The 13,879-nt window shown below is 35.3% G+C and overlaps 1 protein-coding gene across 1 annotated transcript in view; it reads right to left on the bottom strand.

Annotated features, from left to right (window-relative positions):
* The window catches only part of ADAM9 (ADAM metallopeptidase domain 9), a 108,027-nt gene that overhangs the window by 45,719 nt on the left and 48,429 nt on the right, over positions 1-13,879 (bottom strand). Inside the window, exons 13-14 of the mRNA XM_054497740.2 lie at positions 4,719-4,811; positions 3,513-3,708 (exon numbers count right to left, since the gene is read on the bottom strand). Of these exons, the coding sequence (XP_054353715.2) occupies positions 3,513-3,708; positions 4,719-4,811 (289 nt within the window). The remainder of the gene's footprint in view (positions 1-3,512; positions 3,709-4,718; positions 4,812-13,879) is intronic.

Genomic DNA, 13,879 nt, shown 5'->3' with positions numbered 1-13,879 from the left:
CAGGTTGATTACATTTTTCCCTTTCCATCATGAAAGAGGCAGTGCTTTGTTCTTACTGGGATAGACACGTACTCTTGATATAGATTTGCCATCCCTGTAGCAACACTTCTGTGAACTACCAAAACTACCTTCTGTGGACATACAGAATTCCTCCCCCACCATCATAATATTCTACACAGCACTGCTTCAAACCAAAGAATTCACTTGATAGCAAATGAAGTGAGGCAATGGGCCCATGCACATGGAATTCACTGGCCTTATCATGTTCCTTCCCCACCATCCTGAAGCAGCTGGCTGACAGCATGGTGGAAATGCCTTTTGGAGACACAGTTACAGTGCCACTAGGCAGCAATACCTTACAGTGCTGGGGCAAGGTTCTCCAAAAGGCTGTTATGCTCTCAATCAGCAGCCAACATCCAATGCTGATTTTCCCATAACCAGGATTCATGTGTCCAGGTATCAAGGGGTGGAAATGGGAGGAACACCACTCACTATTATCCATAGTGACCCACTAGCAAAATTTTGTTTCCTGTTCCCATGACTTTATGCTCTACTGGACTAGAGGCCTTAGTTCCAAGGGGAGGAATGCTGCCACCAGGATCCACAATAATGATTCTACTGAACTAGAAATTAAGCCAGAGGCCCAGCCACACTGGCTCCTCATACCTCCGAGTCAACAGGCAAAGAACGCAGTTTCCATGCCAGGTACTGATCCGAACCACCAAAGGGAAATTGGCCTACTACTCCACAATGGAGGCAAGGAAGAGTATGTCTAGAATGCCAGAGATCCCTTAGGACATCTCTTAGTATTACCATGCTTCATGATTAAGTTTAAGTTCAATGGAAAACTTTAACAACTCAATCTAGGAAGGACTACAAATGGCCCAGACCCTTAAGAATGACAGTTTGGGTCACTCTAACAGGTAAAGAACCACAAACAGCTAATGTGCTTGCTGAAGGCAAAGGGAATACAGAATGGGTGGAAGTTAGTTATAAATACCAGCTACAACCACGACCAGTTGCAGAAACGAAGACTGTTTCATTAAGAATAGCTGCGTGTGTGTAAGTGTGTGTGCATTCACACACACATGTACTGAGCAAATATGTTCTCTTTCCTTATACCTTTATCATGCAACATAAGATATATTGACTTGATATTATAGTATTTAAGTATTGTTAATTTTATATCCCAGTATTTAAGTTATGGGATATCAAGAAGAAGAATAAACATCACTTTACCTCCTTTTCTGGAAAAGAGGTTAGTGAGGTTTTAGTCGCATGCAGGATAGTGTTATTATATCACGCTAAGTGGAATTATGCTCTTAACAAGGTCCACATTTGGAGATTTGGTATGGTTTAAGAAGGTGTCTATGGGTTTCAAGTTAACAAGGAGTGGATTTTTGATTAGGGTTAATTTTACCCTTTTTAGTAATTTGACTGAGCCACAGAATCCCCAGATATTTAATCAAACATAATTACGGATGTCTCTGTAAGGGTGATTTTGGATGAGACTAACATTGAAATCAGTAGACTGAGTAAAGCAGACTGCCCTCCCTATTGGAGGTGGGCCCCATCCAATCAATTTTAAACTTGAACGAAAAGGCCAGTCCTCCCTCAAGTAAGAGAAAAGTCTTCCTGAAGGCCTTTGGAATGAGACATCAGCTTTTTTCCTGCCTTTGGAATTGAACTGAAACACTAGCTCTTCCATGATCATGAGCCTGCCAGGCTTCTAACTGGAACTATACCATCAGCTCTACAGGGTCTCCAGATTGCTGACTCTCCCTGCAGATCTGACACTTAGCAGCCTCCACAATCACACAAGCCAATTCATATATGGGCTCATGCTATTATGCAGGATTTATTACATGAATCTAATATATCAGATTCCTCCAGGAGAATATATTCGATTTTCATGTAATAAATATATAAGACATTATATATTTAATATATTATATATGCAAATTATATATCATATATAAATATTAGATTCATGTAATAAATCCTCCAGATTATATATACAGTAATATCTACAGTAATGTGTCACTTAACAACAGGGATATGATCTGAGAAATGAGTTGTTAGGTGATTTTGTCATTGTGCAAACATCACAGAATGCACTTAAACAAACCTAGGCGGTATAGCTTACATCTAGGCTATGTGGTACAGGCTATTGCTCCTAGGCTACAAATCTGTACACCATGTCACTGTACTAAATACTGCAGGCAATGGTAACACAATGGCATCTAAACGTATCTAAACATATCTAAACATAGAAAAGTTACAGTAAAAATACAGCATTATAATTTTATGAGACCACTGTTGTATATGCAGTCTCTCACTGACCAAAATGTTGTTATGCGGTATACGACTATATACATAAACGCGCGACACAATGGTTCCATTTCTCTAGAGAACCCTAACTAGCTATACAGAGGGAAACCAGTCAAGACTGAAGAGGAACAGAGGCCTTCTGTTCAGACTTATTTGAACAAATTGAAATAAATAGAATACTTGATGCCACTAATCAACTCAAGGCACAATCAGGCCAATGGTTAACAATATACAGGTCAATTAATGGGAAGTACATAGGAAATTAACCAAACCAAAAGAGAGAGAGAGAAACAGAAAGAGAGAATTAGTAACTCTAGAGAAATCAGAAAAGTAATTATAACTTACTATACAATTTAGTTGTGAAGAGCATTAATGTGGCCATTATGCAATACACAGTCATCACTGCCCTAACTATTGGGAGGATGAAGAATGGAAAACGAGCATAGGTATGATGGGAGTTGTTAAGGGTTGAAAGAAGGAAAGAAAACTAACTCATCTTCTATAGTGAGAAATTAATAACTAATACCTAGAACAAAAAAATCAAAACGTAGCATTGCCAAGAGATTATCTAAAAACCTAGCACAAGTTAACAAAAATCTTAGCCAAAAAAGGTAAAACTGCCTCAAGTGATGGGAATAGTGGGTGGGAACAGTCCTTATTTGTTCATACTATGCATTACACGATAATTTGGCTCTTTATGTGTATGCCCTTGATAAAAATAAGAACTTTAAAAAGAAAAAATACATAAATTTTTTTAAAATCCCAAATATCTATCAGTAAGAGAATAACTAAATCATGATCCATTCATCTAATGGAATACTTCAACGTACTATGATATAAATATATCAATATAGATGAATTTCAAGAAAATTCTGAGTGAACAATGCAAATAGCAGATCCATGTGCACAATTCAACATTATTAAAACTAGATACTATATATGTATCTGTGTGTGTGCACGATACACAAAATATAAAAAGATAGACAGTAAAAATAAGAAAACATCAACTGAATCTGTGCATATTAAATTCATGATCATGACTGCCTCCAAAGAAGAAAGGAAATATGATGAGTAACAAGAGAGCCTCAACTTTATCAATAATGTTTCATTACCTTTTTTAAAATATCTAAATCAAAAATAAATAATATCGAAGCAATCAATTATAAATGATGATATCTTACTTGAGCCAAAGATGACTTGACACTGAGCATCATAGTACTGGCACATGCCGTTGTAGCAATAGGCTTTGTTATTCTGGCAAGGATATCCATTCTGAATAAAAACATCTGGCTGACAGAACTGAGAAGAACCATTGCAATACTCTGGAACATCACATTCACTGGTTTTTCCTCGGCATAAAGTACCTCCTGGAAGGAACTAGTGAAATAAAATTCAAATTAAACAGAAATATCAGGATAATGTCCACAAATTAATCAAATGTGAAACCACAGCATTCACATCTATAAAGCATTCTAACAATAACAAAAGATTAAATAACCCAACAGAAAAATGAACAATGGCTAACAACAGGTAATTCATGTAAGTCCTAACCATGGAAAGTAAAGAAACATGACCTCATTTGTAACCAAAAGAAATGCAAACTAAATAAAAATACAAGAACCCTTTACACCTATTGAATTAACTAGGAGTATAGTGCCTGCTAGTAACCAATATTGGCATAAGGAAACAAGTATTTGATAATACTGTTGGTAGAAGTATAGACTGGCATATGTGTGAAAGATATATAAAATGTATATCAAAAACTTAGTATGAATATTCTGCACCAGTGATTTCTCTTATAAGCAGTAACTGGAAGTAATCAAAATGTCCATCATTAGTTGACTAAAGAAATCATGGTACAACTATACAAGTAATATTACTTAAATATTACCATGTATTATAGAACTACATGAATGGGAAAAAAGTCCATGGTGTCATATTGAAAAAAGCAGAGTAGTAAAAATATATGTATCTGTGCTTACTCACTTAAAAACACACATACACACATACACTCACATTTGTATAGAAAAAACATGATTATATTAACAAATTATCAACAATGGCTACCTGAAGAGTATAAAATAATAGAGGATCTTTCATTCTCTACTTTCTATGGTTTCATGTTATTTAATTATTTCTAACAAGCATATGTTACTCTAAAAATCAGAAAAAAAATGTTTCTACTTAGAAAACAATATCAACAGACCACTTAACGTAAAAGAGTGTGCTTTAAAATTATACACAAGTGGCATAAAATTTTTCCCATGACCATAAAATAAAAATAGTGCTCACTCAGAAATCTCAAAAAACAAATTTTGATCTACATAGGTTTTCTTTTTCTTTGGTTTTTTTTTTTTTTCTATTCCAAAGTGGGAGGAATTCCTTACCCGACAGTCTTTACAACAGTCACCATATGCACACTCAGCAAATGATTTAAGCTTACAGGTACTTCCTTCACAGCAAGGGTCCAATTCACATTCCTATGAACATAAAATGACTGTCAATAAAGAAATTAGTAATTGACATTAATATTTATTAATAAAATTCTCATCTTACACCTAAAATCTACTTCATTCTAACATGATTGTAGCAGTTACCCTCCAGAAACAGTTGCTTACTGTTTCTGGATTTAACAATGTCTCTTCAGCTGCAAGTATAAGTCTCAACATATTTCAAAGGACAGAAATCATATAGTATGTGCCTCACTTAGTCTGCTCAGAATGCCATAACAAAATACCACAGGTTTAAACTTCAGAAATTTATTTTCTCACAGTTCTTGAGGCTAGAAATCCAAGATCAAGGTTCCTACTAGCTCAGTTTCTGGTGAGGACTCTCTTCCTGGCTTGCAGAGGGCTGCCTTCTTGCTGTGTGCTGACATAGCCCTTCCTCAGTGCATGTGTGCAGAGAGAAGACAAGTGAGATGTTTGGTGTCTCTTCTTACAAGGACACTGATCCTAATGGATCAGAGCCCCACCCTTATGACCTTATTTAACCTTAATTACTTCCTTAAAGGCCCCATCTCCAAATGTGGCCATGCTGGTGGTTGGGCTCCAACACATGAGTTTTGGGGAAGCACAAACATTCAGTTCATAACAGTATGTTTGACGATCACAGAGAAGTTAGTGTCCATAAAGGCATTTATCTTCATGCTCAGGGTCTAACTTCTCTGTTGGATGGCTCTTCACCCTAGCTGAATACTCTTTTTACCTTGCTTGGCTTCTCTCACTATACTCTGGGCCACCATGGCTCCTTTTTACCCCCAAACTCCCACCCACAGAGACATCTTCTCTGTTAAAATAGCAATGTCAATGTTCTGTTTTGTATTCTGTGGTACAGCTTTATAAGATGTCACCACTAAGGAAAACTGGGTGAAAAGTACACAGGACTCTATATTATTTTGCAACTTCTTTTCAGATTATAATTATTTCATAATAAACATTTTAAAATAAATGAACTTTAATGTACATCTTGAAATATACCCAAAAAAAGTCAAAATGCATCATGGAACTAAATGTAAAACCTAAAACTATAAAACTTCTAAGAGAAAACCTTTGCAACTGTGGAGCAGGCAAGAAGTCCTTAGATAGGACACCAAAAGAACAACCAATAAAATTACAAGTTTATAAAATAAACTTCATCAACATGTAAAAGTTCTGCTCTTCAAAATATACTGCTAAGTTAATTAAAGGCAAGCTACAACTTGGAAAAAATATTGACAATCTGATAGAAAACTTGTATACAGAATACACAAAGTATTCTCAAAACTCAACAATAAGTAATCAAAATTTTTAAACGAGGGAAAAGAGTTGAACAGTCGTATCACCACAAGATAGCCTGATGGCAAATAAGCACGTGAAAACATGCTCAATGCATCATTAGTCACTAAGGAAATGCAAATTAAAACCTCAATGAGGCACCACCTCACACTCAATAGAATGGCTAAAATTAAAAAGACTGACCACATGAAGTATTGGTCAGGATATGAAACAATTAGAACTCTCATACACTAAGGATGGAAATGAGAAATGGTTCAATCACTTTAGAAAACAGTTTGAGAGTTTCTTGAAAAGTTAAATACCTCTACCATCTAACCAAGTCATTCTACTCAGGGACATTTACCCAACAGAATTAAAAACATAAGTTCACATAAACATTTGTAGGTGAATGCTGGCCAGTTCAAAAATACTGCAGGACAGCTGGCTTCATGAGAGAATAGGGAATCAGGAAATAGATAATGTATATAGGAACTTAGGTTATCGTTAAAAAACCATTTTAAATGGTTCCACAACAACTGATCATTAGTGGATAAGTTTAATTTCCAAGCTTACTCCACATGCCCCCTCCTCAATTAAAAGAGTTAAGATAAAAATTTTAAATTTAAAAAAAACTAAAATAATTTGTAGAGGGGCTATGATGATGATCTATATATAGGAATACTAAAAATCAGGTCAAGATACAAATTTCTGAAACCATTACAGGAAAAAAATTAGTAAGTTTGCCTTCTTTTAAATTTTAAATTTCAACATAAAATGTAACCTATGAAAAGTTAAATAAGCTATAAATAAAAAATATTAGAACATATATAACAAAGGAGTTATGTCCATCTTATAGAAAGAGGCCTAAAAATCAATTTAAAAGAAGATTTAATGAACCAACAGAACAACTGATAAGGAATACATAAAATAATAATTCATAGAAGAAAATGATGCCTATAATCTACAATCACATGAAAAACTGTAAACTAAAACAGTATCTTCTTATTTTTTACCCATCAGCTTGCCAAAATTAAGAAAACATATTATCCTGTGCTGGTAAGACTATGGGTACACAATGGCATAATATACTGTTGTCAGAAATGCAAACTGACCCACACTATTTATAGGAAATTCATTAGCTTCTGATATAAGTTAAAATGTACATACTTTTAGATCCAATAATTCTACCTTTATGTACAATAACTATCATAGAAAAACATTTGTATATATACACATGACGTGTGTATATCTGTATATATATACATGACGTGTGTATGTCTGTATATATACACGAGGTGTGTGTGTATGTTTGTATATATACACATGAGGTGTGTACAAGGATGTATATTGCAGCACTGTTTACAATAGAAAACACTAATTACAGTAATTAATTAGAGTATGGTTAAATAAATCATAGTAAATCCTTGTATTGGAATACTATTCAGCAAATTAAAGGGCTATGTCTACATAATAAAATGATACAGAAAAATGTCCAGGATATCGTAATAGAAAAAAATCTGCACACAAGAGATTTTAAGTCAATTTTAAACAATATTAAGTCTGATTTTATTTATGCACAAAAATAAAAGCCAGAGTGGCATCACCAAAATGGGAGAATAGAAAGCTCTGGATTATCCTTCCTCCAACAGGCAGTGCTGCAATAAACATCCCTGTACACTCCCCATGTGTATATACACAAATATTTCTCTAAGATAGTTACATAAAGGTAGAATTACTAGATCTAACAGCATGTGCATTTTAACTTTTATTGGAGGCTAACAAATTTCCTATAAAAAGTCAGCAATTAAACAGTAACACACTAATCAATTCCCTTTGTGAGAAATCCAGAAACTAGTTGAGAGGCTACTACATCCCAGGCAATTGTAAAACCAGCCACACTGAAACCAGTAGGAAAACTGGAGATCCTTTCCCGCCACAATCCCAACCCATGACGCGTCATATAAGATCAGGAGGCAACAGCTCTCAGCATCTCCCTGAGGAGAGAAAGAGTTGGGCCACACATCCAATATTACAGTTTTTTAGAGTGCTTCCTGAGGGACTACCTTCTATCTCATCTGCCCCTGACAACATAAAGGACCTGGAATATATTAGACCCCTGGGGGTTTCAGAGAACAAAGGTAGTAAACTAGCATGTGGGCACTTGCCACAGCTCCTAGCTTCTCCCAAAGGAGGACCACACACCCAATGCTACAATTTTTCTAGGAGCTACCCAAGGAATTGGCTTTTCTCTCTCTTCTCTCAGAGCACAGATGGAGCTGGTATGTGCTAGACCCCTGAAGGCTACAAAGAATAAAGGTGGTTGTTCCAACTATCGCTCAGACACTTGCCACAGTTCCTCTACCCAGTTTAACATAGTGATTTAAAAAAAAAAAAAAAAAAAAAAAACACTTCCAAGCTTTTCCCTGAAAAGAGAAACAGTTGGACCACATGTCACATGTTCCAACTTTTCTAGGGATTGCCCAACAAATTCACTTCTTTCTCCTCTCTCAGAACACTGATGGGCTCCAGCATATTGTAGACACCGAGGGCTAACAACAATAGAAAAAGCAGTATAACAAACATGAAAGTTTGAGAGGCCCAAAAAAGCTCTGGCCAGGTTAATTAGTGAAGGTCTTCTCACTAATTTCGGGGCTGAAGAATACACCAACTTAATGGAAAAATGCAACAGAGGAGTTCAACAGCAGATCAGAGCAAACAGAATAAAGATTCAACAAACTCAAAGTCAGGTTACCTTATCAAGTCAGAGGAGCAAAAAAAAAAAAGAAATGTAAGTGAAGAAAGCTTAAGGGACTTATGAGACATCATCAAGAGACTAATATACACACTGTGGCAATCCCACAAGAAGCAGACTAAGAAAAAGTACCAAAAAGCTTATTTCAAAGAGGTAGCGGTTGAAATTTTCCCAAACCTGGGGAAGGAAATGGACATCCAGATGCAGGAAGCCCAAAGAACCTTAAGTAAGAAGAATCTAAAGAAATCAACACCAAGAAACATTACAATCAAATTATCAAAAGACAAAGAGAATTTTGAAAGCAGTAAGAAAGAAAGCAACTCATCACATACAAGGGAACCCCCATCAGGCCATTAGTGGATTTTTCAGCAGAAATCTTGCAGGCCAGAAGGTTAATGAGGTGACATATTAAAGTAATGAAAGAAAAAAACTGCCAAGAAAGAATCCTATATCTGGTAAAACTATCCTTTAAAAATGAAGAAGACATTAAGGCTTTACTAGAAAAACAAAAGCAGGGGAGTTCATCATGACTAGACCTTTCTTCTAAGAAATGTGAAATGGAGTTCTTTACCTTGAAATGAAAGACTGCTAGACAGCAACACAGGAGCATAAGAAAGTATAAAATTAATCAGTAAGAATAAATATATAGACAAATGCAAAATACTGTGTTGCTGTTAATGGCACTGGGTAAATCACTTTCACTTCTAGTGTAAATTTAGAAGAAAAAGTATAAAATGTAACTATAGGCCAGGTGCAGTGGCTCACGCCTGTAATCCCAGCACTTTGGGAGGCCGAGGCAGGCAGATCACTTGAGGTGAGGAGTTCGAGACCAGCCTGGACAACATGGTGAAACCCCATCTCCACTAAAAATACAAAAATTAGCCGAGCATGGTGGCAGGCACCTGTAGTCCCAGCTACTTGGGAGGCTGAGGCAGGAGAATCACTTAAACCCAGGAGGCGGAGGATGCAGTGAGCCATCGCAGCATTGCACTCCAGCCTGGACAACAAGAGCAAAACTCCATCTCAAAAAAAAAAATAAAAACTATAAAAAATATGTTGAAAGATACACAATATTAATAGATTGTAAACTGTAACAACAACATAAACTGCGTAATGGGAGAACTTAAAGTAAAGAGTTTTTGTATGTAATTGAGGTTGTTACCAGCTTAAAAATACTGTTATTACTACAAGATATTTTATGCACGCTCTAAGGTAACCATAAACAAATACCTATAGAAGGAAGTTACACAAAAGAAAAAGGAATAGGGATAAAAGAATTATCAACACACACAAAATCAAAAAATTACAAAGGAAAACAGCAAGAAACAGCAGACAAAAGAGCTACAAGACAAACAAAAAACATTTAAAACAATCATAGTAAATCCTTCCCTATCAAGAATTACTTTAAATGTAAATATGTTAAACTCCCCAACAAAAACACATAGCATACTGAATGGATTAAAAAAAAAATTAAACTATATGCTATCTACAAGAGACTCACTATAGTTCTAAGGACATACATAGGCTGAAAGTGAAGAATGGATAAAGATATTCCATGCAAATGGTAACCACAGAGAGCAGGGGTAGCTATACTTGTATCAAAGAAAAGAGACTATGTCAGAATTGTCACAAAAGACAAAGAAAAACATTTTATAGTGATAAAAGTAACAATTCACTAGGAAGATATAACAATAATAAATATATATGCACCCAGCATTAGAGCACCTAAATATGTAATGCAAGCACTGACAAAACTGAAGAAAGAAAGAGACAGCAACACAATAATAGTAAGAAACTTTAAGAGTGCATTTTAATTATGGATAAAACATCTAGATAGAAGATCAATAAGGAAACACAGGACTTGAACAACACTACAGACCAAATCAAACCAATAGACATATACAGAATATTCTACCCAACAGTGGCAGAATACATACTATTCTCAGGCACACATGGAACTCTCTCCAGGCTCACGTGTTAGGTCACAAAACAGGTCTTTAGAAATTTAAGAAGACTGAAATCATACCAAATATATTTTCTGACCAAAATGGATGAAACTAGCAATTAGAATAGAAAAAGATGACAATAAAAGTAGAAAGGAAAATGGAAAATTCACCAATATGTGGAAATTAAACAACACACTTTGGAACAACCATTGGGTCAAAAAGGAAATCAAACACGAAATTAAAAAATACTTTTGGACAAACAAAAAACACAATATGTAAAAATGTATGAAATAAAACAAAAATAATACTAAAAGGAGGCCAGATGTGGTGGCTCACGCCTGTAATCCCAGCACTTTGGGAGACCAAGGCGGGTAGATCACCTGAGATCAGGAGATCAAGACCAGCCTGGCCAACATGGCAAAACCCCATCTCTACTAAAAATACAAAAATTAGACAGGCATGGTGGTGCGCGCCTGTAATCCTAGCTACTGAGGAGGCTGAGGCACAAGAATCACTAGAAACCAGGAGGTGGAGGTTGCAATGAACCAAGATTGCCCCACTACACTCCAGCCTGGACAACACAGTGAGACTCTGTCCAAAAAAAAAAAAAAAATACAAGGAAAGCTTATTGTGATAACCTATATGAAAGAAAAAAAAAACTCAAACAACCTAACTTTACAACCCAAGAAACCTGAAAAGCAACAGAAAATTTAAACCCAAAATTATCATAAGGGAAATAATGAACTTCAGATCAGAAATAAACAAAATTGAGACTAGAAAAAGAATTGAAAAATCAGCAAAACCAAGAGTTAGTATTTTTCAAAAGATAAGCAATATTAACCAAGCTTAGCTACACTAAGAAAAAGAAAGAGAAGACTCAAAATCAGAAATGAGAAAGGAGACATTTCAACTGATGCCATAAATAAAGAGAATTATAAAAGACTACTATAAACATTTACACATCAACAAACTGGATCACCTAAAAGAAATGGATAAATTCCTAGAAACACACATCCCACCAAGACTGAATCATGAAGAAATAAGTCTGAACAGACCTATAAGTAGTAAGGACATGAATCAGTAATCAAAAACCTCCTAGGAAAGAAAAGCACAGGACCAACGGCTTTACTGGTGAAATCTACCAAACATTTAAAGAACTAATGCCAATCATTCTAAAAACTCACTCAAAAAATAGAGGAGGAGGAGAAAATTCCACTCATTTTATGAGGCCAGCATTATCCTGATGCAGACTGTATCACCAAGGCCAATATGCCAAATACAGAAAACTACAGGCCAATGTGCCAAACAAATACAGATGCAAAATCCTCAACAAAATACTAGCAAACCAAATTCAGCAGCACATTAAAAGTAAAATACAACATGACCTAGTAGAATTTATCCTTGGGTATAAATTGGGATAGCTCAATATACAAAAATCAATTAATGAGATCAGGTGCAGTGGTGCACACCTGTAATCCCAGCACTCTGGGTGTCTTACGCAGGCAGATTGTTTGAGTCCAGGAGTTCGAGACCAGTCTAGGCAACGTAGCAAAACCCCTTCTCTACAAAACATACAAAAATGTGTCAGGCATGGTGGCATATGCCTGTAGTCCCGACTACTCAAAAGGCTGAGGCACAAGGATCACTTGAGCCCATTAGGTCAAAGCTACAGTCAGCTGTGTTCACAGCACTGCACTCCAGCCTGGGCAACAGTAAGACCCTGTCTCAAAAAAAAAAAAAAAAATTTAACTAATTAATTAATTAATGAGATATACCACATTAACAAAATGAAGGATAAAAATCGCATGATCATCTCAATAGATACAGAAAAAGCACTTGATAAAATTCAATACCCTTTCATGCAAAAAGCTCTTAACAAACTAGAAATAAAGGAAAATAACTTCAACATAATTAGGCCATATATGAAATTCTCATAGCTAAAATCATACTTAGTTGTGAAAAACAAAAAGCTTTTCCTCTGAGATCACAAATGAAGCAAGGATGCCCAATCTCGCCACTTCTATTCAACCTGGTATTGGAAATCCTAGCCAGAACAATTAGCAAGAAAAACTAAAAGGCATCTAAATCGGAAATGAAGCAAAACCATCCCTCTTTTAAGATGACATGATCATACACATAGAAAATCCCAAAGAGTCCATCAAAAAACTGTTATAACTAATAAATAAATTTAGTAAAGTTGCAGGAAACAAAACTGACACACAAAAATAAAGTCATTTTCACATACTAACAATGAACTACAAACAGGAAATTAAGGAAACAAAGCTATTTATAATAGCATTGAAAACAAAACATTTGTGAATAAGCTTAACAAGTGAGGAAAAAGATCACACACTAAAAACTTACAAAACATTGCTAAAAGAAATAAAAGATGATATGAACAAATGGAAAGACATCCTATGTTCATGGATTGGAATAATTAAAATTGGTAAATTGTCCATATTACCCAAAGTGATCTGCAGATTCAATAAAATCCATTCCTCAGAAGAAGAAATACAAGCAGCTGCCAAACACAGGAAAAAATGCTCAACATCACTGAACATCAGAGAATGCATATTAAAACCACAATGAGATATCATCTTACAATAGTGAGAATGGCTATCATTAAAAAGTCAAAAAAAAAAAAGGCTGATATTGGTGCAGATGCAGAAAAAAGGGAATGCTTATACATTGTTGGTGGGAATGTAAATTAGTTCAACCTCTATGAAAAACATTATAAAGATTTTTCAAAGAACTAAAACTAGAACCACCATTTCACCCAGCAATTCCACTACTGGGTATCTACCCAAAGGAAAATAAATCGTTATGTAAAAAAGATATCTGTACTCATATGCTCATTGCAGCACTATTCACAATAGCAAAGTCATGAAACTAATGTAAGTGTCCATCAACAGTCGACTGGATGAGAAAAATCTTTTATATATATATATGTACATACACACACACACATACATATATACACACACATATCTACACATATATACGTATGTATACACACATATACACATATGTATGTATACACACACATATATACACATATATGTATGTATACACACACATATGTACACACACGTATG

This window comes from Pongo pygmaeus, chromosome 7, assembly GCF_028885625.2.
Source record: "Pongo pygmaeus isolate AG05252 chromosome 7, NHGRI_mPonPyg2-v2.0_pri, whole genome shotgun sequence".
NCBI classification, from domain to species: domain Eukaryota; kingdom Metazoa; phylum Chordata; class Mammalia; order Primates; family Hominidae; genus Pongo; species Pongo pygmaeus.
This window is presented reverse-complemented; position numbering and strand designations above follow the sequence as displayed.